The 27,686-nt window shown below is 65.9% G+C and overlaps 3 protein-coding genes across 5 annotated transcripts; 1 reads left to right on the forward strand and 2 right to left on the reverse strand.

The window, feature by feature from the left end:
* Positions 1-527: 527 nt before the first annotated feature.
* LOC100337875 (uncharacterized) lies at positions 528-5,528 on the forward strand. Of its 3 annotated transcripts, none has more exons than XM_070060228.1 (7): positions 530-877; positions 2,217-2,300; positions 2,668-2,756; positions 3,065-3,250; positions 3,701-3,838; positions 3,993-4,185; positions 4,437-5,528. In XM_070060228.1, the coding sequence occupies exons 1-7, from the start codon at positions 676-678 to the stop codon at positions 4,730-4,732; spliced, it is 1,188 nt and encodes a 395-aa protein (XP_069916329.1). In that variant the 5' UTR covers positions 530-675; the 3' UTR covers positions 4,733-5,528. The 3 variants fall into 3 exon arrangements, with proteins under 3 accessions (XP_069916330.1, XP_069916329.1, XP_051695666.2); XM_051839706.2 differs by having other exon boundaries at positions 531-877; positions 4,449-5,528; XM_070060229.1 differs by lacking the exon at positions 3,065-3,250 and having other exon boundaries at positions 528-877.
* Positions 5,529-5,952: 424 nt separating this feature from the next.
* Positions 5,953-13,459, reverse strand: TMEM235 (transmembrane protein 235). The gene is given in 5 exon segments (XM_008253147.4): positions 5,953-8,289; positions 11,226-11,351; positions 11,354-11,362; positions 12,114-12,194; positions 13,246-13,459. Coding segments are annotated over 5 exon segments (621 nt in total). The 5' UTR covers positions 13,409-13,459; the 3' UTR covers positions 5,953-8,047.
* Positions 13,460-16,019: 2,560 nt separating this feature from the next.
* On the reverse strand, positions 16,020-25,270 carry BIRC5 (baculoviral IAP repeat containing 5). Its single transcript, XM_051839709.2, has 4 exons — positions 25,074-25,270; positions 24,688-24,797; positions 23,488-23,605; positions 16,020-16,396 (listed from the first exon to the last, which is right to left on the reverse strand). Exons 1-4 carry the CDS (start codon positions 25,182-25,184, stop codon positions 16,307-16,309), a joined length of 429 nt encoding a protein of 142 aa, XP_051695669.1. The 5' UTR covers positions 25,185-25,270; the 3' UTR covers positions 16,020-16,306.
* Positions 25,271-27,686: the final 2,416 nt, after the last annotated feature.

Raw genomic sequence — 27,686 nt, forward strand, 5'->3', positions numbered from 1 at the left:
AGCACCGGGGTCAGCGCCAAACCCACTGGGCCGGAAGTCTCACAAGAGACCACCTCCGGGTGAGGAGGCTGAGGCCAGAGAGGTCACGTCGCTTGTCCCAGGTGACCCAGCAGGCAGCCAGGGACCGCAGCCTCCACCACTGTCCGGTCTCCAGGCCAGGGCACGGGGGAGGGGTTCCCCGGGCACCCGCCTTTGTGACCCCCTGCCTGGCACCCACACCACGCGGGAACGCGGCAGGTGCTCCAAGGAAGGCCGGACAGCCGGCTCCCAGCCCCAATTCCCGCCCGGTGACCTAGGTCAAGTTCGCTGGCTTCTGGAGTCTCAGTTTCCCCTCCTGTACAATGGGGATAGTGACATCACTGTCTCCGAGAGTCGCGAGGTCACGTGACTGAGCTTGCACGTGGAAAGCGAGTGAGGCAGCGCCCACAGCAGCAGCGCCTCTGAAAGCGCGCGAACTACAACTCCCAGCGTTCCGCGCGGGGGGCCGCGCGCCGTGACGCGCCGCGAACTACAACTCCCGGCGTGCCGCGCGGCGCGCCCGGCTGTCCCGGGTCAGCCCGGACCCGAGTCCAGGAAGTCCGGCCGCGCGGACTCCGCTGCTGCGGGCTGCCCTAGCCGGGTCAGAGCGGGGTCAGCAGCTCCCGCCAGAGTGGGGCGCCGGCCGCTGCCTCCGCCATGCTCCGCGGACTGGCCAGGGCTGCGGCCCCGGCGCTCAGGGCCCTCCGGGCGCGGGGGTCTGGGAGCTGGGCTGGGGTCCCGGCGCATGTGGTGGACCTGCGCAGCGACACGGTGACCAGGCCCGGGCCAGCCATGAGGCGCGCCATGGCTGAGGCGGTCGTGGGGGACGACGACTACGGCGAGGACCCCACTGTCCGCGGTGAGCCCGGCGCGCAGGCCTGGGCTGGGGTCGTCCAGGCGACCCCGGAGCGCTGTCCACGGTGCTGCCGGGGCGGGGACGCGGCTCGGCGCGGCCCATCACCCGGAAGCCGGCTGGACAGGCGGCTTCTCGGGCCCCACGCCGGGCCTGCGAAGCCAGCCTGCCTTGGGCCAGGGCTACAGGTGACTGACATGTGCACCCTCGCTGTCCCCAGGGCGACAGGTGACTGACGTGTGCACCCTCGCTGTCCCCCAGCTGTCCCTTGAGACGAGTGTCGCCCCGTCTTACAGAGAAGCCTTTGGGGGAGGCCCTCAAGTCCAGGCCCCGGCCAATGGCAGAACCGGGGTCTGAGCGCAGGGCTTGAGTCTAAGACCCAAGTGCACCCCCTGTGGCACCCGGTCCAGGGAAGGGGTCCCCCGAGGCGGGGCCCTAGTAACGGGGTGTCTTCCAGATGCACTGACCCACACCCCCGAGCTGAGTTGCTGGCAGGGTTGGGCCAGGGCCAGGCCACCGGGTGGCCATTTGTGGGGGCGCTGAGGGGTGCCGGGGGCTGATTCCACCCACAGCACACAGACATGCACTGTCCCTGAGAGCCGCAGCCCCCCGCCAGGGCCCACGGGAGTGCGCAGAGGGTGCCCTGGGGGCCAGGGTGTGGGGGTGCTGGCCCTCCAGGCAGGGTACGTCAGTGGCTGGACCCTGCCGGGGGCGGAGGCCAGGTGGCACCGGCCTCGAATGTCACAGCCAGGGGAGCCAGGGGAGCCTCGTGCCCCTGCACCTCCCCAGAGCCCTAGTTTCTGAGGGGGAGAGGAAGTCGGCAGAGAAACCGCAGGGCCCCACCTGCAGAGCTTGATGGGAAAGGAAGTGCGACAGGTGTGAGGCCCGGGTGGGACCGGGAGTTCAAACCGCAGGAGAGTTTCGGGGGTGGGGGTGGGGAGGGGAGTGTGCAGTTCACTGAGGCCCCCTGGACCCAGCTGTGTGGTTACCGAGACCTCAGGCCGCAGCCGGCACGCCTGGGCGAGGGGCTCCCCTCTGCACCCAGGGTGGGCTTGGCCGCGGCCCTGGCCCGAGGGAAGCTCTCGGAGCAGGGCAGCTGCGTGCTTTGCTAAGGAGGCAGCTTGACCCTGGGGCCCCAGCAGGTGCGGCCCTGAGTGGCTGGGGACGTGGGGCCGCTGGGTGCCGGGCCGTCCCGCCGGCACCGCAGCCTTCCGAGCGCTTCTAAGGTGGGCCCTTGGCTCACGTTTACTGTCTGTGAATAAAGACCCGGTAGTCATTCTAAGTCCATGGAGGTGCCTGCGTGCGCGGCAGCTTCCCCGCCCCCATTCCATCCCCCCCCCCCCAGAGCTTCAGGAAGAGGCCGCGGAGCTGCTGGGGGTGGAGCGGACCCTGTTCGTGCCCACGTGCACCATGGCCAACCTCATCTCTGGTGAGTGCGCCCCTGAGCGCTCCCGGTCGCTGTGGGCTGCAGCCAGGGGCGCCCAGGCAGGAGACGCGGGCGAGTCTGCTCCCCACCCCCCTGCCGCAGGGCCCCTTCCCGAACCTTCGGCAGCCTCCCAGCGCGCCTGTGTCCCGGGAGGCAGCTTCTCCCGTGGGTGGGGCCACGGGGCGCAGGTGCACGCGGTGCAGGGCCCAGCCCAGCCATCCCGCCCGTGGATTCCCAGTGACAGTTCTGCACGTGGCCGCAAGGGTGGGAAGAGGCGCTGTTTCCCCGGAGCGGAGACCTGCGGGCGCGCGGGGCCAGGGCTCAGCCTGGCGCACTCAGGGCCGGGCCCTGCCTCCTCCGTCTGTCTCAGTGATGGGTCACTGCCGGCGCCGGGGCTCCCAGCTCCTCCTCGGGCAGGACAGCCACCTCCACGTGTACGAGCAGGGCGCCGTGGCTCAGGTAGGACCAGGCCCGCCCGTGCGGCGCCCCGGGCGTCCTCGAAGGCTGGGAGAGCCGCGGGCAGCTGGGGCGGGGAGGGGAGGAGAGCCCGCAGGTCCCCTGCTTGCCACATGGGGGAGGCAGAGGCTCCAGCTGGCCCCAGGGACACTGGGCAGAGGCCTGAGCTCCTGCCTGGTGCCCTGCTGCCCCCTAGTGGTCACACAGAGCGTGAGAGCCGGACGTGTGCCTGGGCTCTGGGCAGCGGCCGGCGGAGAACTCCGGACTCCCGGGCGCGATGCCCCTGGTCCTTTGTCCCCCGCCCCTCGCAGATCGCTGGAGTGCACTCCGAGCCCCTCCCAGACCTGCCCCACGGCACCCTGGACCTGGCTGGGCTGGAGAGGGGGCTCACCCGGGGCCTGGGGAGCCGCTACCACCCAGTGTGTGAGCTCGTCTGCTTGGAGAACACGCACAGCAGCTCCGGGGGCCGGGTCCTCCCCCTCGACTACCTGCGCCAGGTGGGCCCGGCCCAGCACTGCCCCCCCCCCCCGGCTGCCCCGGCCTCTGCGTCCCCTGAGCCCCGGTGCTGGCGCGGAGTCCCCTCTGATTCCTGCCCCGGGCGCCGCTCCGTGGCCAGGGCATGGGAGGAGCGCGTGCGGTCCCGGGCTGCAGATGCAGAGGAAACTGGTGCCCCATTAGGGCCCGCAGTCCCTGGACTCGCCCAGGCGGAGACGCCCCTGCCGCAGCCTGGAGCGGGCACGGGCGAGGCCCTGGAGCAGCCCGTCCCAGTGCTGCAGGGCCCAGACCCAGCTGGTACTTGGCGCTCATTGCTCATCCGAGCAGCCCACCCCAACCCTGTGTGCCTGCTCGGGGCCCAGACAGCTGGAGCTGCCCACCGAGCTGGGGGCTGGAGCCCTGGGCTCCCTCAGCTCTGGCCGCTCTGACCTCTGCCTGCGCCTGGCCCGCAGGTGCACCTCCTGGCCCGGACGTACGGAGCCCGGGTGCACCTGGACGGAGCCCGGCTGATGAACGCGGCTGTGGCTCTGCGCGTGCCCCCGGCCCACATAGTGCAGCACTGTGACTCCGTGTCGCTCTGTTTCTCCAAGGTCAGAAGCCCCTGGAGTAGCCTCCGGGTGGGGACAGCTGGGCCTGGGTTCCCCTCTAGCTCCTCCCCTGGGCGGGGCTTCAGCATTGGCTCCGCCCCTACCCCCGGGACAGGATGTACCGGGCTCGCAGGAGTCTCCCCGTCTCTGCCTCCAGGGCCTGGGTGCACCAGCGGGGGCCTTGGTTGGGGGACGCGCGGACTTCATGGAAGAAGCGTGGCGCCTCCGGAAAGCCCTGGGCGGGGGCATGCGGCAGGCAGGGGTGCTGGCCGCAGCCGCCCTGGTGGGCCTGGCTGATGCCCAGCAGGTGCTGCTGAGGGACCACGAGAATGCCCGGCAGTTCGCCAAAGGTGCGGGACCGGCCCCCTCACCTGCCCTTGCTTCCTCTGACTTGGGCCTGGGGCTCCTCTGGGGGGCCCAGATCCCCCGCAGGCCACGGGGACGTTGAAGGTTAGCCGCCCAGCCGCGGGCTGGGACCCGGGTCTGGTTGCCTGGCACCGGGAAGCGCTCGGCAGCGCCGGGATCCAGACCCCCGCCTTCCCCAGGAGACGTGCAGGGTGGTGGGGCTGCGGGGGTCCAGGTCGGGCTGCACTCACCGCAGGTCCTGGCTCAGGACTCCAGGAGCTGGCGTCGCCCTTCTGCTCCGTGGACCCCAGCGCCGTGGAGACCAACATGGTGATGGTGACCTTGGACGGGCTGCCGCCGGCGGAGCTGTGCCAGCGCCTGCAGGCGGTGAGCGCCGAGGAGGTGGCCCAGACTGGCCGCGCGGTGCGTGTGCTGCTGTTCCCCTGGACGGCGCGGGCTGTGCGCGCCGTGTGGCACCGCGACGTCTCCGCTCAGGACACGGAACTGGCACTGAGGAAGTGGGAGTTTGTGCTGGGGCAGCTGGGGCGCTGAGACCAGGGCAGCTGGGGTGCCCGCATCCTGGCTGGGGTCGGGGCGGGGTGTGGAGATGTCCCCACGCCTCTCGGCCTCCACACTCGCAGGTGACGTCCCACCCAGTCACAGCCAGCCAGGCCCAGGACGGACAAAACGTGGCTGAGGGGGCCGGCGCCCTGGCACGGTGGGTTAAGCCCGTCTGCGATGCCTGCATCCTGTACGGGCACGGATTCGAGTCCTGGCTGCCCTGCTCTGCACCTGCTCCTGCTGATGGCCCAAGTGCTCGGGCCCTGGCGCCCATGGGAGACCCAGAGGGGGTTCCCGGATTTTGGCCATGGCTGTTGCAGGCATCTATGGAGTGAACCAGCAGGTGGAAGGTCTCTTTCTTACTTTGTCACTCCATGTTTCAAATAAATAAATCTTTTTTTTAAATAAAAGATGTGAGGCCGGCGCCGCGGCTCACCAGGCTAATCCTCTGCCTTGCGGCGCCGGCACACCGGGTTCTAGTCCCGGTCGGGCCGCCGGATTCTGTCCCGGTTGCCCCTCTTCCAGGCCAGCTCTCTGCTGTGGCCAGGGAGTGCAGTGGAGGATGTCCCAAGTGCTTGGGCCCTGCACCCCATGGGAGACCAGGAGAGGCACCTGGCTCCTGGCTTCAGATCAGCGCGGTGCGCCGGTCGCAGCGCGCCAGCCATGGCGGCCATTGGAGGGTGAACCAACGGCAGAGGAAGACCTTTCTCTCTGTCTCTCTCTCTCACTGTCCACTCTGCCTGTCAAAAAATAAAAAATAAATAAAAATTAAAAAAAATAAATAAAAGATGTGACTGAAAACAGACAGAACGGACCCTCGGGTGGTCAGGACAATGCAGTTGTCAGAGAGTTGACAATGAAATATGAAGGAGCCACAAGGTGAGATAAAATTGCCAGAGAATCAGAAACTATGACCACATGGAAATTCTAGAACTGAACAATAAACCAGGAAACCTGGTGGACAGGTTTACTAACGAGACAGACACGGCCGGAGAGAGAATTAACAAAGGGGAAGATAAATCAGGAGGAAATTCATCTGAAAAGCGGACCCCAAGGCTGGTCCTTTGGAAACAGTAATAAAATTGGCAAGCCTCTGCTGAGATCCACCTCGGACAAGAGAGGAGCCCGGATGACTTAGATCGCCTAAGGATAAACGTGAAAACAAAATTTGCCTGTGATCCTTAGCAGCCAATGGTGTCCAGCACCGGTTCTTTTGTGTCTTGTACCCTGTGTAACTGGGAATGTGAGGGTGCGGGGTGTGGGGTGGGACCAGTGTGCCAGGAAGCCCTTATCGGGAATGCCAGGTCGGGCCAGGCTGCAGACGGCGACAGCAGAGACTCCCATGAAGAGTGTTGAGCTGAGCCCCCAAGTGGCGGTGTTAGGGAGGAGTTAGGAATTGGCCGAAGAACAAGACACCTGCGGCTTCCTGGCAGCATCCAGAACCCCCGTGGGAAGCGGCCCGGTGCTCCACACCACAAAGTCCTGCCCACACCCTGACACCTTCACAGTCAGTCCCGCCTTCACCCATCCGCCCTGCACCCAGCGGTCACCAGCCCTCGAGAGGAATTCTACCTGTTCCACAGCTGGCACACCCTTGTCCGAGAGACAAGGGCGGGGCGGGGGAAGGACGAGCTGGACCCCGCTCCTGTAAGCCCCGGTGCTGCGCGCTCAGCTCTCCTGAGACGCCGCCTGGCCTGCCACGTGTGGTCTCAGTCAGCCATGTGACCCGGCTTCCCCGGGTCTGAGCGGCTGGGCTGGCTCTCGGATCCGTTCTGATGGACGCCCTGCCCTGCTAAACCTTGCCGCCTGGCTCACCACTCCCGAATCCTTCCTTGCGTGAACACAAGAACCCGTTCCACTCACGTCCGCTAACACGTGGGCAGGAAGCTTCCGGAAACCCAGGCACAGTGCTCAGGAGAGGTCAGACACAGACGTGGTGGAATCCTGCATGGTGTGTGTGCTGTGCGGGAGGGAGGGCCAGAGGACCCTCCCCTCCCCCTCCCCCCTTAGAAGGATCCAGATCTGTGCCCTGGGGGATCCATCTCCGGGGCTCCCCCAGAACGGCTCTCCCACCTGGAGGAGGAAAGCCCGCAGCTCGGAACCTCCGTGGCTCCACGTCCGGTACTGTGCACGGTATCCGTTACCTCTCGGTGCAGCGCCGTGAGGCAAAGGCCATCAGTCACCTGGGGGCTGGGAGCTGGCAGGTGCGGGAGTCCTCTGAGGACACCAGCGAGGGCCACGTCCTCAGTCGGTGTCCACGATGGCTCCCGCCCGCGCAGTCCCCGGGCTCACCCACGCCCACACCCACCCGTGCACCCACACGGCAGGCTCATGCTGCACACAGACAGCTGCTTTATTCCAAGGACAAACGGGCACACTGCCCCAGGGAACGGCGGGTGTTGAGACACCAGCAGGAAGGGAGGCCCCGGCTCTGTGTCCTCAGGGGCCGCGCCTCCATGGTGCCAGCCCCGGCTGCCCCCAGAGCTTCCGTCTGTACCCCAGAAGGACCAGGCCGAGAGGCCTCGCCTTCACGCAGCACACGCCTGGAGACTTGGGGTCGCACCCGAGAGGGGCCGTTCGGGCTTCTGCAGCCACCCCAACTGTCCACCTACACGGAAGAGGGGGTGCCCCAGTCCTCGTGGCCCAAGATGACCGGGAGGTGGGGTGCCGGCCGGCCCTGTTCCCCAAGCCTCACCCGCGACCGCCGGGACCAGCACCGGCCTGCCAGCGGCACCCCACCCGGCCTGGTCACCAAGCTCCAGCCGACCCCAGGGGAGGCAGGCGACTGGCGGCCCCACCCGACCCCGCGGTGCTGGTTCAGGCGGCCACTGCAGAGCAAGGGCCAGGGGCCAGCAGGGCAGCATCTGCAGCAGGACAAGGACCTGTCCTTGTCCACCTGTCGCCTGTGAGACAACAGGGGACATCTGGCCCCGGGCTGCCCTCCGGCCTGCAGGTTCAGCCCTGTCCTCAGCCCTCGGGGCACCAGGTGGCCCACTCCGCTGCTCTGGGCCCCCAACCCATGGGGAGGGGAGCACGCCGACCACACCCCCGAAAGCTGAGGGCGCCTGCCCAGCCGGCGGGAAGGAGGCATCGCCGCAGCCTCGGCCACCGCCTTCCTCTTCCGAAATTTTCTGGCCACTGCGAGGAGGTTGAACCCTGGGGTGGGGGGGGTGAGCAAGGGCCTGGACTCTTGGCCCTGCCCCCAGCTCCTCCTCACCCCTGGGGCCTTCCCACCAGGACTCATGGATGATGGGGCCTCCTGGGAAACACCGAGCCCCGCCCCCCCCAGCACCCTCTGCCTGGGACTCAGATGACCACGGCGTGGGGCGCAGCCAGCAGCCGGCTCAGGTGGACGGCCGGGGCGGCCGCCAGCAGGAGGGCGCCGCTCAGCATCTCCGAGGCGCAGGAGCCCCAGGCCAGGCCCAGGGACCAGCCGAAGCTGATGCGCACGGCCTGCACGTGCTGTGGGCCGTACTGGCGCGCCGTCTCCACCAGCGCCAGGTGTGAGTAGTGGACGTAGGTGCTGAGCCCTGCCAGGGTCAGGGCACCTGCGGAGAGAGGGGGCCGGGGGGGGTCTTGCAGATGTGGTGTGGGGGGCCTGCCCACCGCTCTGCCGGGACCCCCTCCCAGGCACCACCTCGCCCCCCGGGGGGGAACCCACACCAGTGGTGGGTAACGCTGCGGTTTAGGGGGCTTCAATCCAGTTCCCAAGTCCCATAGACCGTGGCCCACGAAGCCCCCTTGCAACTTGGCTCCGCCTGTGCCCCCAGCCCACGGGCTCCTCTCCCCCGACATGGCACCCTCTGGCCAGGCACTTGAGCCAGTGCCTTGCCCTCCCGCCTTTCTGGGATACCTAGCAAGGCCCCCTACCCTGTCTAAGCTCTCAGCCCCGCGCCCCCTGCGAGCCCCCCACATCTAAGCTCTCGGCCCCCCGTGAGCCCCCACGTCTAAGCTCTTGGCCCCCTGTGAGCCCCCACGTCTAAGCTCTCGGCCCCCTGTGAGCCCCCACATCTAAGCTCTCGGCCCCCTGCGAGCCCCCCACATCTAAGCTCTCGGCCCCGCGCCCCCTGCCCCTCCGTCTTCGCATGATCAGAGCTGTCCTCAAAGGATGTCTCAGGGCAGACGCTGGCGCAGAGGTTGAGACAAGACGCCCTGTGACGCCCGCACCCCACCCCGGGGGGCCTGGCTGCAACTGCTGCCTCTGCTTCTGGTGCCAGCTTCCAGCAGGCGCCGGCCCAGTCCTTGGGGCCCCGCCACCCACATGGGGGGCCGGGGCTGACTTCCAGCCCTGGCTGTTGTGGGCGTTTGGGGGTGAACCCAGCCACTGGGTTCTCTCTCTGTCTCTTTCTCTCTGCCTGGCCAGTAAATAAAACAATAAATACAATGTTTCTAAATGCAGGAAGGATGGCTGGCCTTGCACAGAGGGTGGTGACCCGTGGTCTGGGGCTGCAGGGTCGCCTCCTGCCGGGGGCTCAGGACGGCCAGCCCGGAGGACCGCCCCGTCCCACGGCCGCAGGCTAACAACACCTGCCCACGGAGGCAACTGTGGGGAATGCCAGGGGCACCTCCCAGGAGCGGGCCAGGGCGCTGAGCCAGGCTACCCCCAGGGCCACGTCGGGCTCTCCCTGGGTCCCCAGGGTCCATACTGCCCAGCTGTCACCCTTGTGAGGCTGGGCAGGGGCAGCAGAAGCCCTGTGTCCAGTCTTGGGGAGGATGAGAGATGGAGACACGGGGATGGGGGCTGGTGGGCGCTGGCCACCCCACCGGGCTTCCAGGAGGAGGTCGCTCAGCTGGGGGCCAGGCTGCCAGCCGAGCTCCTGACCCCCGCCCTGGGCTCCCCCTCTCCAAGACAGCAGAGGCGGCCGCTCTGCCAGAGCAGGGGCCCCCATGGGCTCTCCCGGGCTCAGGCACCTCGGGCGGGCTCCTGAAGGCGTCTCTCCCGCCCTGCCCCTGCGGTGCACCTCATCAGGCCCCCACCTTGGCGGGCTCCCCAGGGAAGGGCGCCCGGGCCCCTCTGCTTCCCTCCACCTTCGACTGGTGTCTGGTGGGACCCTGCCCAAGGCCGGCTGGTGGGACGTTCATCAAACCAGGCCCACTGCAGGCCCCTGTCCCTCTTGTCCCCCCAGCCCTGGGGCCAGGCACCTGCTGGGGCAGGGCGGGCGCCATCATTCCCCATCACCCCTCCCTGAGACCTCCGCTTACAGACCCAACCCAGTCGTCCCCCGAGGAGGCTTCCCAGGGGCCTTGGAGCTGGGTTTTAGGGCCCGGGGTCACGTCTGACACTTGGATTGCTCGTGGCTTCACTCTCCGGACACCTGGACTTGGGCGTTGGTCTCTGTGGGGAGCAAACCGGACTAGACTGAGTTACTGGAATTAAGACTTATTCTGTGCATCTGCTCTCCCACAGTATGGCGCTGGGAGAGAAGTAAACAGCTGCCTCCAGTTCAACCAATAAACTGTAGGACTTGCTACTGATTGGAGGAGGGCAGCGTGCTCGGCGTGTGGGCAGCCGAGTTGGGATTGGTGGAAGAGGACTATAAAGGAGGAGAGAGACGGCATGCACCAGGAACATCTAAGGGGAACATCTAGCTGAAGGAACACCTGTGCAGCCCCCGAGAGAGCCGGCCGGCGGTGTGCCGCTCCCCTGCGGAAGTGGGGAATGTGGCCAGGGGGAACTGCCCTTCCACGGAGGTGGAAGGGATAGTAGCCAACCCGGGAAGAACCAGCAGCAAACCCGGGGAGGGCCGAGCAGACGAAAGAACAGCGCAGGGTCCTGTGTCGTTCCTCCACGAAGAGGGGGAGCGATAGTCTCCCGTGGCTGCCTCCCCACGCCCGGCTCCTCCCTGCGGGCAAGGTCTCCCCAGGAACCCAGCATCCCCGGCAAGGAGGGAGGGAGCAGCCAGAGCGTCTCGGGCCTGGCCCCAGATGACCAAGGGGTGACCCCGCAAGCTACCTGTCCACCTCTGCTGGCTGCCAGCCTCGGGCAGCCGGGGGCCCTGGATGATGCGGGCCCCGGGGCAAGGTCCTCCCTGACCCGGGCAGATCCTCAGGCCTCTCCGGGCCTCCGAGTGCCACCAGGGGGCGCCTGTGCGGTACTGGGCCCAGCGCCGGGTGCAGGCCAGCTGCTGCACCAACACAGCAGTGGAACCAGCCAGCACAGGTGCAGCCGGGGTGCGCAGGACTCCGCCACCCTCCTCGTGCTGAGCCGGAGCCCTGCCCGCCCACCCCCTCCCTGCAGGGCAGTCTGCAAATGAGGGAGCAGGTGGGGAGCCGGCCCCCCACCCCCAGCAGGGAAGGTCGGGGGTCACCCTGGAGATCACGGCTCTGAGAAGCTTGGCCCCGGCACTCCCCACAGACGCCCCTGCCCCGAGAGGGCCCCACAGGGCGCAGGTCCGGTGCCAACCCCGAGAGGAGCAGGAGGGCCAGCACCCCACTCCCAGGACCTGCAGCCCAGAGCGAAGCCCCCCAGGGACCCCAGACTCACTTCCCAGCAAGAAGTAGCAGCCGGTGAGGAGCAGCAGGGGGAGGCTCCGGGCCAGGGAGCTGAGCAGGCCGCACACCCAGCCACACACGGCGAGGATCAGGCTCAGTGGCAGCATCACCATGACAGCCGGTGCAGCGCTGCGGGGGTGGGGGGGAGCAGGTGCCAGCCGGGCTGGGACCTGCCCCCCAGGGAGAACCTGCCTGGACACCAACCGCTCCACCAGCTCAGCCCAGGGGCCAGCGGATGTCCGTCTCCATGGTAACCACCAGACCCTCCTCATGCCCAGCCCCGGGCCTCTCTGGGGCAGCAAGAAGAGTCCAAAGGGGGAGCTGGGAGTCTATGGGGCACGTGGGAGGTCCAGCCGGCTTGGAGCGGGCGGGCAGCCGAGGGGCAGGCTGGGAGTCTGGAGCCAGGAGTCTATGGGGCACGCGGGAGGTCTGGCTGGCTTGGAGCGGGGGGGGGGGGGCAGCCGAGGGGCAGGCTGGGAGTCTGGAGCCAGGAGTCTATGGGGCATGCGGGAGGTCTGGCCGGCTTGGAGTTGGGGGGCAGCCGAGGGGCAGGCTGGGAGTCTGGAGCCAGGAGTCCATGGGGCACGTGGGAGGTCCAGCCGGCTTGGAGTGGGCGGGCAGCCAAGGGGCAGGCTGGGAGTCTGGAGCCAGGAGTCTATGGGGCACGCAGGAGGTCTGGCTGGCTTGGAGCGGGTGGGCAGCCGAGGGGCAGGCTGGGAGTCTGGAGCCAGGAGTCTATGGGCACGCGGGAGGTCCAGCCGGCTTGGAGCGGGCGGGCAGCCGAGGGGCAGGCTGGGAGTCGGGTCGAGAGCCCGCAGCAGGGCACGGGGCAGATGGGGGGGAAGGCTCGGGTCCCCCCGCCACAGACGTGAGGACTCACCCAGGAGCTGCTGCACGGAGGAGGGGACGCCCAGGCCCTCGCTGGCGAAGGGGTCCATCAGGGGGGTGCAGCCGCTCTGTCCTGGGGAGCAGAGGGCGCAGGGCACCGGGGGCCCCCGCAGCCCCCTCAGGCCCTCCCCGCCCAGGGCCCGGGGCCAGGCCTCTGCCTCTGTGTTCATGGAGGCACCCACCCCAGACACGCCCCAGGCGGGGGCCCCTCAGCTGGGTGTCACTCTCACACACATGAATGCGCGCACACGTGTGCACACGCCAGGTGCCGGGAGCTTTGGGCACTGTCAGGAGGACGGACAAACAGCGTGGCCTCCCCTGCTGCACCCGGAAGCCAGCGTCACACACACGCTTCGTTCACACCTGCTCACGCTGGGTTCACACCTCACGCTTTGTTCACACCTGCTCACACTGGGTTCACACCTGCTCACGCTCACGCACACGCACTTCCCTGGGCTCTGCTGGGAGCTGAGGGGGCTGCCGGGGGGCTCTGGAAGCCCCTGCCCAGCACCCAGCCTTGGGCCTGGCAGCCTCTGCCCCGGCACTGGCTCTGGTTCCCAGGCCGGCAGCACCGTGTGTGTGTGTGTGTGTGTCTGTGTGTCTGTGTGTGGTGTGTCTGTGTGTGGTGTGTGTGTCTGTGGGGGTATGTATGCTGTATAAGGTGTGTGCTGTGTGTTGTGTGTGCTGTGTGGTAGATGTGTGTGTAGTATGTATGGTGTACATGGTATATATGTGTGTGTCTGATGTGTATATGCTGTGTGTGTATATACAGTGTGTGTGTGTGCACTACGTGTGTTCCATGTATGGTATATACGGTGTGTGTGCATGTGTGGTACATATATGCTGTGCGTATGTGTGTAGTGTGTTCCATGTATGTGCACCATACATGAACCCCAGGACCCAGCGCTCACAGCCGCCCCCGCTCCCCCCGGGGCGGGCGTCCAGCGCCCTCGTCTCCCTTTGGGTCCAGGCCTGGGGGGAGCAGGGACAGGGCCCCCACTCGGCACGGCCGGGCTCCGGAGGGCCCCGGGGAGCCACGCGGGGCCGGCGCCCCCAGCCCCTCGGCAGCCCGGCCCCGAGCGAGTCCCGGGGCCGTGCGGGGGTCCTGGGGCGGCAGCCGTTACCTTCGCAGACGCGCCACAGCCCCGAGTGCGACGAGAGCCGCTCGCCGCCGTCCGCCACCTCCAGGACGTACCAGTGGTCGCTGGCCAGCGCCGCGGCCAGCAGCGCGAAGCCGAGCAGCGCACCCAGGCCGGCGGCCAGGAGCAGCGCGCCCGGCGGGGCCATGCGGCCGAGGGGTCGCGGGGCGCAGGCGGCGGGCAGCGGGAGCCCCGAGGATCCGCGCGGGCCGAGGCTGCGCGCGCGGGGCGGAGAGAGCTGGCTTCAAGGACCCGGCGGGAGTTGGGGGCGGAGCCTGAGGACGGGGGCGGGGCTCCGGGTGGGGGAGGGGTGCCGTGGGGGGTGCACGGAGAGCAGCGAGGAAGGGCCCCGCCCCGGGGCGGGAGCGAGGAGGGGGTTGAGGGTCGGGGGAACGGGGCAGCGTATACCCTCAGGTTCGCTGGGAAACTGATGGGGTCTCCAAGCCGCTCCGGGCGGGAAGGAAGGACGAATCCCACCCCCCACCCCGGGCCGCAGGTGAGGCGGGGTGAGGGGGGTGCCCGCTGGCCGCAGGCTGGCCCTGGGCTCCGGGTCTGCAGTCCCGAGGAGGAGTGGGTGGGCGCAGGGCCCAAGTGGGCCCGGGCAAGGCTGTGCTGTAGAGGAGTTTCTCCAGGTGCTGGGGAGGGGGCGGGGAGAGCAGCCCCCAGGATGCCAGCTCCCTGCGCCCCGACAGTGACTGATTGGGGGATGGGCGCGCAGCTGCACCCGGCCTGGACAGTGGTTGTGTGCTGGGGTTCAGGGCGGACAAGGCCGGGCCGCAGCCCCCGGTGCCCTTCTAGGAGGCAGCTCCCTGCCTTCCAGGCCACCCAGGGCCCTCGTCTGGGAGAGCTCGCTGTTTCCTGTCAACTTTTCTTCTTCACAAAAATATTTGAAAGGCAAAGTGACACTGAGAGAGAGAGAGAGAGAGGTCTTCCACCCGCTGGTTCACTCTCCAAATGACCACAACAGCCAGAGCTGGGCCGATCCAAACCCAGGAGCCAGGAGCTTCCTCCAGGTCTCCACGCGGGTGCAGGGGCCTGGGCCATCTTCCACTGCCTTCCCAGGCCACAGCAGGGAGCTGGATCGGGGTCGGGCAGCCGGGACAAGGACCAGCGCTCGTGTGGGATGCCAGCGTCACAGCAGTGGCTTGACCTGCTGCACCCCAAAGGTGGCCAGGCCGGCCTCTCGGGCACAGCTTCTCTGTAAGACCCTATTGGTTGGAGGAATTTAGTCAAGAAGTAAAAGCAGGCCGGCACCGCGGCTCACTTGGCTAATTCTCCATCTGTGGTGCTGGCACCCCGGGTTCCAGTCCCAGTCACTCCTCTTCCAGGCCAGCTCTCTGCTGTGGCCCGGGAGGGCAGTGGAGGAGGCCCAAGTGCTTGGGCCTTGCACCCCATGGGAGACCAGGAGAAGCACCTGGCTCCTGCCTTCGGATCAGCGCGGTGCGCCGGCCGTAGCAGCCATTTGGGGGGTGAACCAACGGAAGGAAGACCTTTCTCTCTGTCTCTAACTCTGCCTGTCAAAAAAAAAAAAAAAGAAGAAGAAGAAGAAGAAGAAGTAAAAGCAACCCTAGCAAAGCTATTGAAGCAGTATTTCAAAAGGAATTCGGCCAGAGCAGAGTGGCAGGGACAGGGTGACTACATCGCTGGTTCACTCCCCACACCCTGCAGCAGCCAGGGCTGGGCCGGCCCCGAGCCAGGAGCCCGGAACTCGCCTTTATGCTGTGTTCCTGCGCCGAACAACGCAGGTGCCGTCACCACAGCCGTCCTGTGAGCACACGGCGGAGATGCTGGCCGGGCCTGTAGGACCCCCCACCCCCAGCCCGACAGCCAGCGCTGGCTGAGGACGTGCAAGGGGAGGCAGCTGCCCGCAGACACGCGCTCACTCAGCAAGCCCGCCTGCGAGGCTTTGAGGCGCTGGGGCTGGGGCTGGGGCTAACTCCGGCCTGCAGGAGACGGCCCCCGGCCGAGGACCACGTGTGCCGAGACGGGCAGACCGCGGGCCGGCTTTGCTCAGCCCGGCCGGGGGCACGGACTGACAGAGGCGTGATCTGCGTTGTTTCCCAGCGTGCACGCAGTTTTTCTCAGCTTCTCTGCAGAGCTGAGTTCTGGACTGGCTCAGACACCAAGAACACTGGGCCCGGAGGCAGTGCAGCACCCACGCCTCGGCCCACCGAGCTGCGCTGCCCCTCACGGCCACTCCAGCAGCCACGGCGGGGAGCCTGGGGCCGGATGCCCGCCCCCAAGACACCGCGCAGGGCGGGCAGCTGCGTGTGAAGGGACGCACTCTGGCCGGCTCGGAGGTACCACGGCGCCCTCTGCCCACAAGGCCGCGCGGCGAATCAGGACGGCCACCCCGGATGGCCCGGGGCCCCTGCTGCTCCCGGGAGCAGCGTGCCTGCCCCCCGGCTGGCTCCTGGCGTGGCGACCCACAGGCAAGGTTCGGCTCCCGAGGCCGCCTGCAGCGGTCAGAACGGCCTCACGCGCGTGTGTAGGTGCAGCCCTGCTGTGCTGTGAGATAATTCAGAGAAACCCACCCTGTGCAAGACTGGGGACTCTTTGCCCCCGTCCCCCTCGTCGTCACCCAGAATCATGAATCTACCAAAAAGGCAAACACAAACCAAGCAGGTGGCGGAGCAGCCGGGGAGACGGAGAGACCCCTGCGAGCCCCCCGCCCCAGCCGCGGGCCCCCAGCCCTGTGCCAAGACGCTGGGCTTGTGATCGTAGAAACCGCGACACAAACAAAACCTTTTCCACGAGGGTTTTCCAGGCCGTTTTTTCGATGAGTTTATTCAGTGCCCGCGTGAGAAGGGAGTTACGGGCAGGGACGCTCACTGGGAGCACTGCAGGGTGGGCGGCACCGCGGCTCCCCCCCCCCCGGGCCCCGCCCCAGGCCCTGGCCCTCCTCCCCTCTCCTCGTCCCTGGCCCCGGCCCCGGGGCTCACACCGGCGAAGGAAGAGCGGCAGTCACTGCGTGGGCGGCACCAGCCGCGGCACAGGGCCCGGGCGCCACTTCCGGGAAAGCTGACCCCGCGGGGCCGGGCCGGCCTCACTGCAGCGCGGCCAGCTGCTCGATGGCGGAGCGCACCTTCTTCGCGGTCTCCTCGAACTCCTTCTGCTTACTGCTGGTCTCCTTGGCCTGGAATAAGCAGACGGCTGAGTCCCGGCAGAGGGTGGGGCGGGCACTGCTGGGAGACACCCCCCCCCCCCCGCCCCCGCAGGCGGGCTAGCACTGACTCAAGTTTCCCTGGAATTGTTTTCCTTAATCCATTTGAAAGGGAGCAGAAAGAGCTTCCCGCTGCTGGTCTGCGCCTCAACTACTTTAAGAAACAATGCGTTAGAAAAGCAGAGTTACAGAGAATCTTCTATCAGTGCTGCCTCCCTGGGTGTGCCCACGTCCCCCCCCACAGCCGCGGGCAGCGAGGCCGGGCGCGTTCCCGCCAGTCTGCCCAGCGCGCACCCCCTGCAGGCCAAGTCCGAGACGTCCTCTCGTCCAGTTAGACCTCGTCAGAACCGGCTTCCACCTCAAATGGAAACCTGCTTTCGCTTCCGGTCTGAGTCTCGCTTCCAGTCTTTCCATTTTTAACAGAATTTGTTACTGATTTGGCAGACAAAGCTCCCGCTCCCTCACCCACTGCCAGTGTCTGCCGCAGCTGGGACCCGGCCGACACAGAACTGGCGGGTCGCACGCCCGCCCCCAGGCCGGCTCGGGTCAGGACCACTCGGGTGGGGCTCACGGCCACATCCCGCCCCCGGCCAGTAAGTGCCCACGCCCCGACCTCCTCCCCACGTTCTCTCCACAGGGGCAAAGGGCGGTCACTAGCAAACCAGGGACCGCCTCCCCGCCCAACCCTCATCCATCTCACTCTCTTCTTCAGTCTGAAGCCAGGAGCCAGGTGCTTCGTCCAGGTCTCCCACATTAAAAAACAAACGGAAGACCACTACTGCATTCGTTGTTTTCTGATATGAAAACCCAGAGAGGCTCACTTTTTATTTTAAAGACTTTAATCCAGCTCTGCTGTGGCCTGGGAAAGCAGTGGAAGATGGCTCAGGTGCTTGGGCCCCTGCACCCACGGGGGAGACCGGAAGAAGCTCCTGGCTTTGGATCAGTGCAGCTCTGGCCATTGCGGCCATCTGGGGAGTGAACCAGCGGATGGAAGACCTCTCTCTCTCTCTCTGCCTCTCCTTCTGTGTGTAACTCTGACTTTCAAATAAATAAATAAATCTTTTTAAAAATTGTTATTTATCTGAAAGACACAATTACAGGGGCGGGGAAGGCACAGAGACATCTTCCACCCCTTGGTTCACTCCCCAAAAGGCTGCAACGGCCGGGGCTGGGCCGGACTGAAGCCAGGAGCGTCTTCCAGGTCTCCCTCGTGGGTGCAGGAGCCCAAGGACTTGGGCATCTTCTGCTCCTTTTCCCAGGCCACATCCAGAAGTGGAGCAACTGGGACTCTGACTACCATATGGGATGCCAATGTTACAGGCGGCAGCTTTACCCACTGTGCCACAACACCAGCCCCAAAGGCTGTTTCAAAAAATTTCTCTCTCTTTTTTTTGACAGGCAGAGTTAGAAAGTGAGAGAGAGAGAGAGAGAAAGGTCTTCCTTCTGTTGGTTCACCCCCCGAATGGCCACTACGGCCGGCGCTGCACCAATCCGAAGGCAGGAGCCAGGTGCTCCCTCCTGGTCTCCCATGGGGTGCAGGGCCCAAGCACTTGGGCCATCCTCCACTGCACTCCCGGGCCACAGCAGAGAGCTGGCCTGGAAGAGGAGCAACCAGGACAAAATCCGGCGCCCCGACCGGGTTTATTTTCAATATATATAGTTTATGCACCTTAAATTCTGTCATATCATAATTCTTAAACATTTAAATAACCGACAAGAGGAAACACTGGCAACAGTGCCCTCTACAGGACAGCGCCACAGCCCCAGATGACCACGAATAAGTCCTACTGGACTTCTTTCCTCTCAAACAACTGCCTCCAGTCCATCGCAGCGCTGCTCGACAGGGTGGGAACAGCAGGAACGCAGGGCGTGGGCGTGGGCGGTCAGTCGGCTCCCCAGCCGTGTGCAGGCCGCTCCAGGAGAGCTGGCCACAAGGCACCCAGGTTCGGGGGCCACAGAGGAGCTACAGCTGCAGGAAACCGGTGTGGGCTGGCCTTCCTGGCCCAGGGACGTCGGCAGGGGGGCGGCCAGCGCGGGAGCCGAGGTCCCCGGCAGCTCCCGGCAGCCCCGACTGTGCTGCCCAAGCCCACCGCCCGCCCGCCCCTTCCCAGCCTGCATCTGCCTTGGCTAAAAATATCCCGTACAGCTGCCTGTCACAGCCCCACAGCGACCTTTAGCTAATTGTAAGGTCACTGTAATAAAATCACCATGGCTGACACCCCACTCCCATCACGGACCTGATGCCATGACTTCCGAGACTTCCAGAAAGGGCAAGGACAAGGCCGCCTCAAACTTCACCCACCTGGAAAAGGCAGTGGGCTCCTCCCAGACTGCACCTGGGCCTAGGACCACACAGGAGAGGCCTGCACCTGAGCTCCCAGACTGCACCTGGGCTCCTCCCAGACTCCACCTTGGTCCAGGATCCCATTGGAGAGGCCTGAGCCTGCCTCTCCGCCCCCCCCCGCCCCCCCCCCCCCCCCCCCCCCGCTGCCTGCATCTCGTCCTTGTATCAGACAAGGGCCTGGCGTAGTTGTCCCCCAACACACATTCTCCTGCATCTTCTTTCTTTTTAAATAAAGATTTATTTATGTTATTTGAAAGGCAGAGTTACAGAGAAAGGAGAGACAGAGATCTTCCACCCACTGGTTCACTCCCCAGATGGCCGCCAACGGCCAGAGCTGCGCCAATCTGAAGCCAGGAGCCTCCTCCAGGTCTCCCACGCGGGTGCAGGGGCCCAAGGACTTGGGCATCTTCCACTGCTTTCCCAGGCCACCGCAGAGAGCTGGATCAGAAGTGCAGCAGCTGGGTCTCAAACCAGCGCCCATAGGGAGGGGATGCGGCACTGCAGGCTGGGGCTTTAACCCACTGCGCCACAGCACCGGCCGCTCTCCTGCACACCCGCCCGTGGCTGACCACGTCCTCCTGCAGACACCCCCAAGCCGGGCGATGGGCTCTGGCAGGGCCTGGCAACACTACAGCAGGTCACGCCAAGCCTGCAATGCCGCGGTCCCCCACGGGAGCACAGGTGCGAGTCCCTGGCTGTCAGCTTCCTGCTAACGCGCCTGGGAAACCAGTCCTGGGGCCCTGCCAGCCGTGCGAGCCCGGCTGGCGCTCCTGGCTGCTGGCTTTGCCTGGCCCAGTCCTGGCTGCTGCAGCCACCTCGGGAGTGAATCAGCAGGACGATCTCCCTCCCTCAGCCGCCGTCCTCTGCCTTTCAGATATAAAAATAGATCTTTCAAAGCAAAGCGCTGGCCGGCTGCTTCGGGCGAGCGGCCTCGCTGGAGATCCCGCCTTCCCAGTCTGCTTCGAGTCACCCGTCATGAAGCTCGCCTCCCAGCAGCTCCCAAAAGTTTCATTTAATACATTTTCCAATAAAGGCAGAGGCGAAGAAGCCCCTCCTGACAGCCAAATGAACTCACGGACGTGCCCGCCCCCGGGCTCCGACTGCGTTCTTTCCAGAACCACACTTCCTTCTCACCAGGAACTGAGTTTCTCACTCTCATATCTTGTTAACCCCGCACTGACTAAGCCAGGTTGGTTCTCATTCATTTTGTGGTTTCAAAGGCCAGAGGTGTTGATGCAGCAGCTGAATAAGCAGCAGAGAAAGGGGCCGGCGCCGTGGCCGTGGCCGGTGAAGCCACCGCCTGCAGTGCCTACGGGCGCCAGGTCAAGTCCCGGCTGCTCCACTTCCGATCCAGCTCTCTGCTCTGGCCTGGGAGAGCAGTGGAAGATGGCCCAATCCTTGGGCCCCTGCACCCACAGGCAAGACCCAGAGGAGGCTCCTGGCTCCTGACTTCAGCCTGGCCCAGCCCTGGCTGTTGCAACCTTGTGGAGAGCAAACCAGCAGATGGAACATTGATCTGTCTCTCCTTATAACTCTGCTTTTCAAATAAATAAGCTCCACACAGTGGTGCCCGGCTCACGCCAACACTGCTGTGGAGGGTTCAACAACAAACACCTTGGCACCTGGTCCTCTCGGACACCTACATTCAGGCATGGGTGTGTGGTACGGCGGGTGGGCCGCCGTGCGGGAGGCCCACGTCCCACACTGGACCGCCCGGGATCCAGCCCAAGTACTTGGTTCCTGACAGCCATGCGGAAGCCCTGGCTCGAGTTCCCAAGTGGGCTCTGGCCCCGTTCAGCTCGGGCACCGCAGGCATCGGGGTCCAGCAGACGAGCACTCTGGGCTTCCCTCCTTGTCCTGAGAATCTGCACTGATCTTCCAGTTCAGAAGTTACAACATGGAAGCCAAGCGTTTCTTCAAATCTGCCCCCTTCGCCCCGGCTGGGTGTCTACGCCTCCTCCAGTCTGGTTCTGGCCCCCGACGCTGATTGGGAAGTGCGGGGCTCTGCTGGGTGGACAGAGCGCCTGAAAGCTGGCTCCCTGGCCTTCCCACGTCTCTCCCCACAGCCCGGCTGCACGGTCCTAGGGTGCCCAAGAGCGGGCATTTCGGAAGCGGGCTGTCGGGCGCCGGCCCCTCCCTCGGCTGCAAGCTCACCGGTCCTGCAAAGGCTCCACCGCCCGCCTTCCACACCACGCCCGCCCCTGCCCGGGCCCATTCCCCACGGCCGCTCCTGGGGCCTAAGCCAGCCAGGGTGCGGGCCAGTCCACCAAGTACAGCCCCTGGGCCAGGAATGGTTTTCATACTTTTCAATCAGAGACCGTGTGGGCACCTGACAGAGTCGGCCTGGCAGCCCCTGACCTGGACGGCTCTCCCAGCCCGCCATCCAGACCTCCGTGAAGGCGCGTTACTGGCCACGGGTTCCTCCCTTCCCGAGAAAGCCCTGGCCCTCGGCACTCGGATGCTGCCGTGACAGGATCCCTTCACGCCGGTCTCTGAAAAGGACCTCGGCCACCACGAGGGCTGGGCCGCCCGGAAAGGGAGCCAGGGTCAGCCGGAGCTCGCACAGTGCCTGGCGGACGGGGCTAGGCCACCCCGACGCCCCCAGTGCTGTCTGCACGATACTAAACCCGCCAATGTTTATCCTGGGCTGCCGGAATTAGCAAATAAGGCGGGGATGCCCGTTCGGCTTGAACTTCAAATGAAGTCCATGCCCACACGACAGTTATCCCTTGTTTTGTGAAGTTCGTCTTTCACTGGGAGCCCTCATCTCTGGCCCTTAATTCTGCACATCCAGGCTGCCTGGGAGCCGCCTCTGCGGACTCACGGCTGGGTCACCTTCTGCCCTCCCGGCGGCCTGTGCGGCCGGACAAAGCTTACCTCTGGGGTCAGCGCTGTGGCGGGGCAGACCAAGCCACCACCTGCAGCACCGCATCCCATACACACACCGGGCCCAGCCCCGGCCGCTCCACTTCCAATCCCGCTCCTTGCTAATGTGCCTGGGACAGCAGACGACGGCCTGAATGCAAGGACCCTGCGCCCACGTGGGAGACTCAGATGAAGCCGAGCCCTGGTTCCTGGCTTAGGCCTGGCCCAGCCCCTAGTGAGCCAACAGATGAAGATCTCTTTTTCTCTATGTAACTCTGCCTTTCAAATAAATAAGCTTAAAAAAAAAACCACTCACCTGCAGGGCGGTCACCTGTCTCCTCCTCCCTGACACGCCCTGGGCTCCAGGCCCCGCCCTCTCATACACCCTGGTCTCCAGGTCCCGCCCTCTCACATGCCCTGGGCTCCAGGTCCCGCCCTCTCACACGCCCTATGCCCCGGGTCCTTGCCCTCTCACATGCGAGCATACGGCGCGGCCCTGAAGGCAGACAATCCTAACTGTCACTGTCCCCCACAACCAAGGACCCCAGAACACGCGCTAAGGGGACACAGCTGTCTGACTGCACGATCCCAACATCACTCACAGGAACACCGCTGTGGACGGGGCAGATGCTTCTCTGTCCTCTGTCTCCCACACACACGCACACACACACGCACACGCACGCGAGGGGGTCTTCAAAATGCTTCCTTGGGTGGGTGCTGTGTTGCCGTGGGTTCAGCCGACCTTAACCCCTATCGGAGCGCCAACCTGAGCCGTGCTGCTCCACTCCCTGCCTCTGACGCAGCAGGCGATGGTTCCCGTGTGGGTCCCTGCCACCCACCCGGGAGACCTGGATGAGCTCCTGGCTCCTGGCCCTGGCTCGGCCCAGCCCAGGCGGGGCGGTCACTCAGGAATGAACAGCACTCTCTGTCTCTCTCTCCTGCCATCTCCCTGTCACTCTGCTTTTCAAACAATAAGAAAGCTTCCTCAGGTGCTGGAGGGAAGGACTCGGGGCACCAGCTAAGATCTCACACCCCGTATCAGAGTGCCGGGGTTACGTTCTGTTTCTGATTCCGGCCCCTGGTAATATGACCCCTACAGGCAGCAGGGCGCCCCTGCACCCACACGGGAGCCCCGGATGGAGGTCTGAGCCACCAGGCAGCAAATCTTCGCCTCTGCCTTTCAAGTGAAATGAAAATAATCAATAGAAAAGAACTTTAAACGCTTCCTGGGGAAAACAGGGTCCCTCTAGTGTTCCTAAGGGACTGGGTAGTTTAGTACAGATCGGGAAACCCTTATTCAACATGGTTGGGATGGGGCCTGGCGCTGTGGCGTAGAGGGTAAAGCCGCCGCCTGCAGGGCCAGCATCCCATCCGGGTGCTGTTTTGAGTCCCAGCTGCTCCACTTCCCATCCAGCTCTCTGCTGTGGCCTGGGAAAGCAGTAGAAGATGGCCCAAGTCCTTGGGACCCTGCACCCACATGGGAGAGACAGGGAAGAAGCTCCTGGCTCCTGATCGGCACAGCTCCGGCCATTGCAGCCGTCTAGGGAGTGAACAGAGGATGGAAGACTCTCTCTCTCTCTCTCTCTCTCTCTCCCTCCCTCCCTCCCTCCCCCTGCATTCAGGTTTGGGAGACCTGTTTGTACATAGTGAGCCATCCTGGGGACACGCCCCGAGTCCTGTATGACTTCCACACCCAGGCTGAAGGTGACACTGCAGGACACTGTGTCTGCGTGTGCCCTCAGCCCAGCAAGGGGCCAGGGGTGGCACCGTCCATGCGTGGGGCCGTGGGGGGCGTCTCAGACTTCCGGACGAGGGAGGCCCGACGCTCCAGACGTCCCTCCTCGTGGCTACGTACGATCTTGTTCTTGGCTCGCTCTTTGTCCAGCTTCAGAAACTCGCTGAGCGTCAGTTCTTCCAGCTGCTTCTTGACAGACAGGAACGCGCACGCGGGCGAGTGCTTCCTGTGCTCCTCCCTGGAAGCCAAGCGCACGTCAGCAGACGCGGGACCCACGCCGCCCCGCCCACCGCCCACCGCGCAGGGTGCAGCCGAGGCGCCACCTGGGGTGCCCGGATCCTGCACCAGTGCGCCCCGACTTCTGCTCACGGCACCCCGGGAACCCCGCTACAGTCTCCTGCTGACGGGATGTGCTGGCATCCCACATGGGCGCCGGGTTCGAGTCCCGGCTGCTCCACTTGCAAACCAGCTCTCTAATGTGGCCTGGGAGGGCAGTGGAAGATGCCCAGGTGCTTGGGCCCCTGCACCCACGTGGGAGACCTGGAAGAAGCTCCTGGCTCCTGGCTTCGGATCGGCTCAGCTCCAGCTGTTGCGGCCAATTGGGGAGTGAACCAGCGGATGGAAGACCTCTCTCTCTGGCTCTGGCTCTAGCTCTCTCTGTAACTCTTTCAAATAAATAAAATAAAATCCTAGAAAAGAATTTATTTGAAAATCCAGAGTTTCAGAGAAGGAGAGGCAGAGAGAGGAGAGGTCTTCCATCGGCTGGTTCACTCCCCAGTTGGCCACAGCGGCCAGGCAGGAGCCGGCAGCCAGGAGCTCCATCCAGGTCTCCCACGCAGGTGCAGGGCCCGAGCCCCTGGGCCATGTTCCGCTGCTTCCCCAGGCCACAGCAGGGAGCCGGCTCAGCAGGGGCCCGAACCCGCGCCACGGGCGGTGCCAGCACTGTTTTCCCTGCTGCACCACAGCGTCGCCCCTATAATTTACTTATTTGAAAGGCAGAGCAAAGCGGGAGCCAGGTCGGCTGGTCCTCCGCCTGCTGGTCACTCCCCAGACGGCCAGCGCTGGGCCAGGCAGAGCCAGGAGCGCCCTGGGGCGGCCGCGAACTGGAGCGGCCGGGGCGCTGACAGCGCAGCACGTGGACGAAACCGCAACAGTTACTAAGAAACAAACAGAATCCCACCAGGAAAGGCACCCAGCGCGCAAGGAGCCCTTCCGGGGCCGGGCCGGACCGGGTCCTGCCCGAAACCAGGCTGCGGGCGCCCTGGGAACTCGGGCCGAGGCCTCCCCACCGAGCCCCCGGCCCGCAGGGCGGCTACTCACAGGGGCTCGTCGTCCGGCTCCCAGCCCTCGAGCTCCTTGAAGCAGAAGAAACACTGGGCCAGGTCGGGCTCGTTCTCAGAGGGGCAGTGGATGAAGCCGGCCTCGGCCATCTGCAAGGAAGGGCGGCGCAGCTCGAGAGCGGGGCCGGGGCCGGGAGCCCAGGGACAGTGCGGGGCCGGCCGCCCCCAGCCCCGGGGGGCCCGCAGAGCCCGCGGAGGGTCCGCGCGCGCCTGGGCAGGGCCGCCGGCCGCGTGCGCTCAAGGCGGCCCAGAGCCCCGGGCCGGCGGCCTCTCGAGAGGGGTCGGCGGGGGTCCGGGCGCCCAGCCGGGGCCAGCGCGCAGACAGCGAGGGCCTCAGAGGACCGGGCGGGCTCCCGGCGAGCTCACCCGCTCCGGGGTGCAGGCGCAGCCCTCCAGGAAGGGCCAGTTCTTGAACGTCGAGACGCGGTGGTCCTTGAGATAGAGCTGCCAAGCCCGGGGCAACGACCGGGCGTCCATCGCCGCCGCCGCCGCCGCGGACGGGTCCCGAGATTCAAATCCGGAGCTCCGAGCGCGCCGCGCGGGGCACGACGGGGCGCCCCGCCCCCCCGCGGGGCCTTCTGGGAACGCGAGTCTTCCGGGACGGGGCGGCGCGCGGCATGCTGGGAGCCGCGGCCGGGCGCTCGGCTGGCGACGGCTGCCCGCGGGCAGGTTGCCGGCCCGGCGCGTGTGTGTGCAGGCCTCGCCGAGGGCCCGCTGCTTGTTTCCCTGGGGCCGCCGTGCAGGTGCAGGTCCCGGGCCCTGCTCCGGGGAGCGGCGTCGGAAGCTGCCGGGAAACGCAGACCCCGACGGTTCCCGCCAGGACTTGGATTCCCTGCGTCCGCGGCCGGCCCGAGGCACAGGGCGCGCGGGACTCGGACAGCCGCTCCCTCCGCCGTCGTGGCCCCCTGGGAGGGGGTCGGTCCGAGCACCCAGCGTGGGTCTCCGAGGCGTGGCCCGGCCCCGGTGCCCGGTCCTGGGGGGCGCTCGGGGCACCTGCGCTCCTGGCTCTGGCCTGGCCCGGCCCCGGTGCCCAGTCCTGGGGGGCGCTCGGGGCACCTGCGCTCCTGGCTCTGGCCTGGCCCGGCCCGGGTGCCCGGTCCTGGGGGGCGCTCGGGGGAGCTGTGCTCCTGGCTCTGGCCTGGCCTGGCCACCTGGGAGTGAACCCGCGGATGGACGATCCCTCGCTGTCTCCTGCTCTCTCTGTAACTCTGCCTTTCAAACAAATCATTTTTAAAATGAGGCTTGTGGCCGGCGCCGCGGCTCACTAGGCTAATCCTCTGCCTTGCGGCGCCGGCACACCGGGTTCTAGTCCCGGTCGGGGCGCCGGATTCTGTCCCGGTTGCCCCTCTTCCAGGCCAGCCCTCTGCTGTGGCCAGGGAGTGCAGTGGAGGATGGCCCAGGTGCTTGGGCCCTGCACCCCATGGGAGACCAGGAGAAGCACCTGGCTCCTGGCTCCTGCCATCGGATCAGCGCGGTGTGCCGGCCATTGGAGGGTGAACCAACAGCAAAAGGAACACCTTTCTCTTTCTCTCTCTCTCTCTCACTCTCTCACTCTCTCACTCTCCACTCTGCCTGTCAAAAAAAATAAATAAATAAATAAACGAGGCTTGTGTACAGGTGACGCCCGGATCCCGGCGTGGCGGGCGGGGTGTGAGTTCCCCACCCAACACCAGCGGGAGCTCTGGGCCCCTCTGAGGCCTGGTCTCCCATCGGTGTCCGAGTCTCGGGACCTGAATCACTCAGACCCGTGAAGCAGCGCCCCGCCCCCGCACAGTAGGGTTTTCCCGTGGGGTGACGACCACGGAGGGAAGGCAGAAGTGTGGTCGGGGACTTGGATGGGATCCCCGAGACCACACCCTGCTGCGCCTGCCGACCTGGGACCGGCACAGCCTGGGTGTCATTCAAGGAGGGCTGGAGTGGGGCACGCGGACAGCACAGGGACGCCAGTGGGCAGGCCCGGTCACGGCTCCCGGGGGGCGGCAGCCTGTCTGCGACGGCGCCACCCTGGGAGCAGCAGGCCGAGCAAACGGTGGCCGGCCCCAGGCATGGTCCTGGACGGCCTCACAAAGTGTCGTGGCTTCGGCCTGGGCCATGGTCCCCTGGGATGGGGCAGGCCCGCCTCGCGGGTCAAGGGAGGTGCAGGGCTCCGGGACGAGGGCCAGGCAGCTGGGCTGGGGGGGGACGAGGGCCAGGCAGCCGGGCTGGGGGCTTCGGCGGTGGCCTGGAGCAGTGCTGTTTACCAGCTGATGAGAAAACACCCAGCGGCGGTCCCTGTGTGACTGGGGCCACCAAGGCCTTGGGTCCGAGCTGAGATCCCTCCTCTGGCCGGCGTCTCTGGTGCTGACCTGGGGCCGTGGTACCACAGGGGTTCACTTCCTGCTTCCCCAACAGTAGGAAAGCAACTCAGGCCCAGCCTGAACCCCCTTTTGTCTGGGCCAGGCCGACGCCAGGAGCCAGGACGTCCGTCTGGGTGTCCCACGTGGAAGGCAGGGTATCTGAGCCGTCACCTGCTGCCCCCAGGTGGACTCCAGCCAGGCTCTCGCGTGTGGGGACGTGGGTGTAACCGCTGATCCAAATGCCTGGCCCTCGGGGGGTGGGGGGCACATGCCAGCTTCCTAACATCTAAACCTGATAGGCGAGGCAGGAAGGGGGGCTTGTTCCTTTCTGCCAGTTTCCTCACCAGCAGGATAGGTCGCTGGCCACCCGCATCTGTTTCTCAGCTTAATTTAACACGAGAGAACTCTGAGTTGTTTTGCGAGAGTTGTGAGAGAAAAGGAGAGAGGAGCGAGAAGAGACCCAGCCGGCGGGGTGGGGGTGAGGCCGTGGAGGTCTCGGGGCCGAAAGTGCCCCCTGGCCCCCCGAAAAGGTCCAGGGCGCTTTCCCAGCATGCTGTGCGACGGCACCTGTTGTGACCTTTGCCCCGAGACAGCAGGTGCCGCTGCCCACTCTCAATTCCCAGGGGGCGGGGCCCTGGCCGAG

This window comes from Oryctolagus cuniculus, chromosome 17 (assembly GCF_964237555.1).
Source record: "Oryctolagus cuniculus chromosome 17, mOryCun1.1, whole genome shotgun sequence".
In the NCBI taxonomy this organism is placed as follows: Eukaryota; Metazoa; Chordata; class Mammalia; order Lagomorpha; family Leporidae; genus Oryctolagus; species Oryctolagus cuniculus.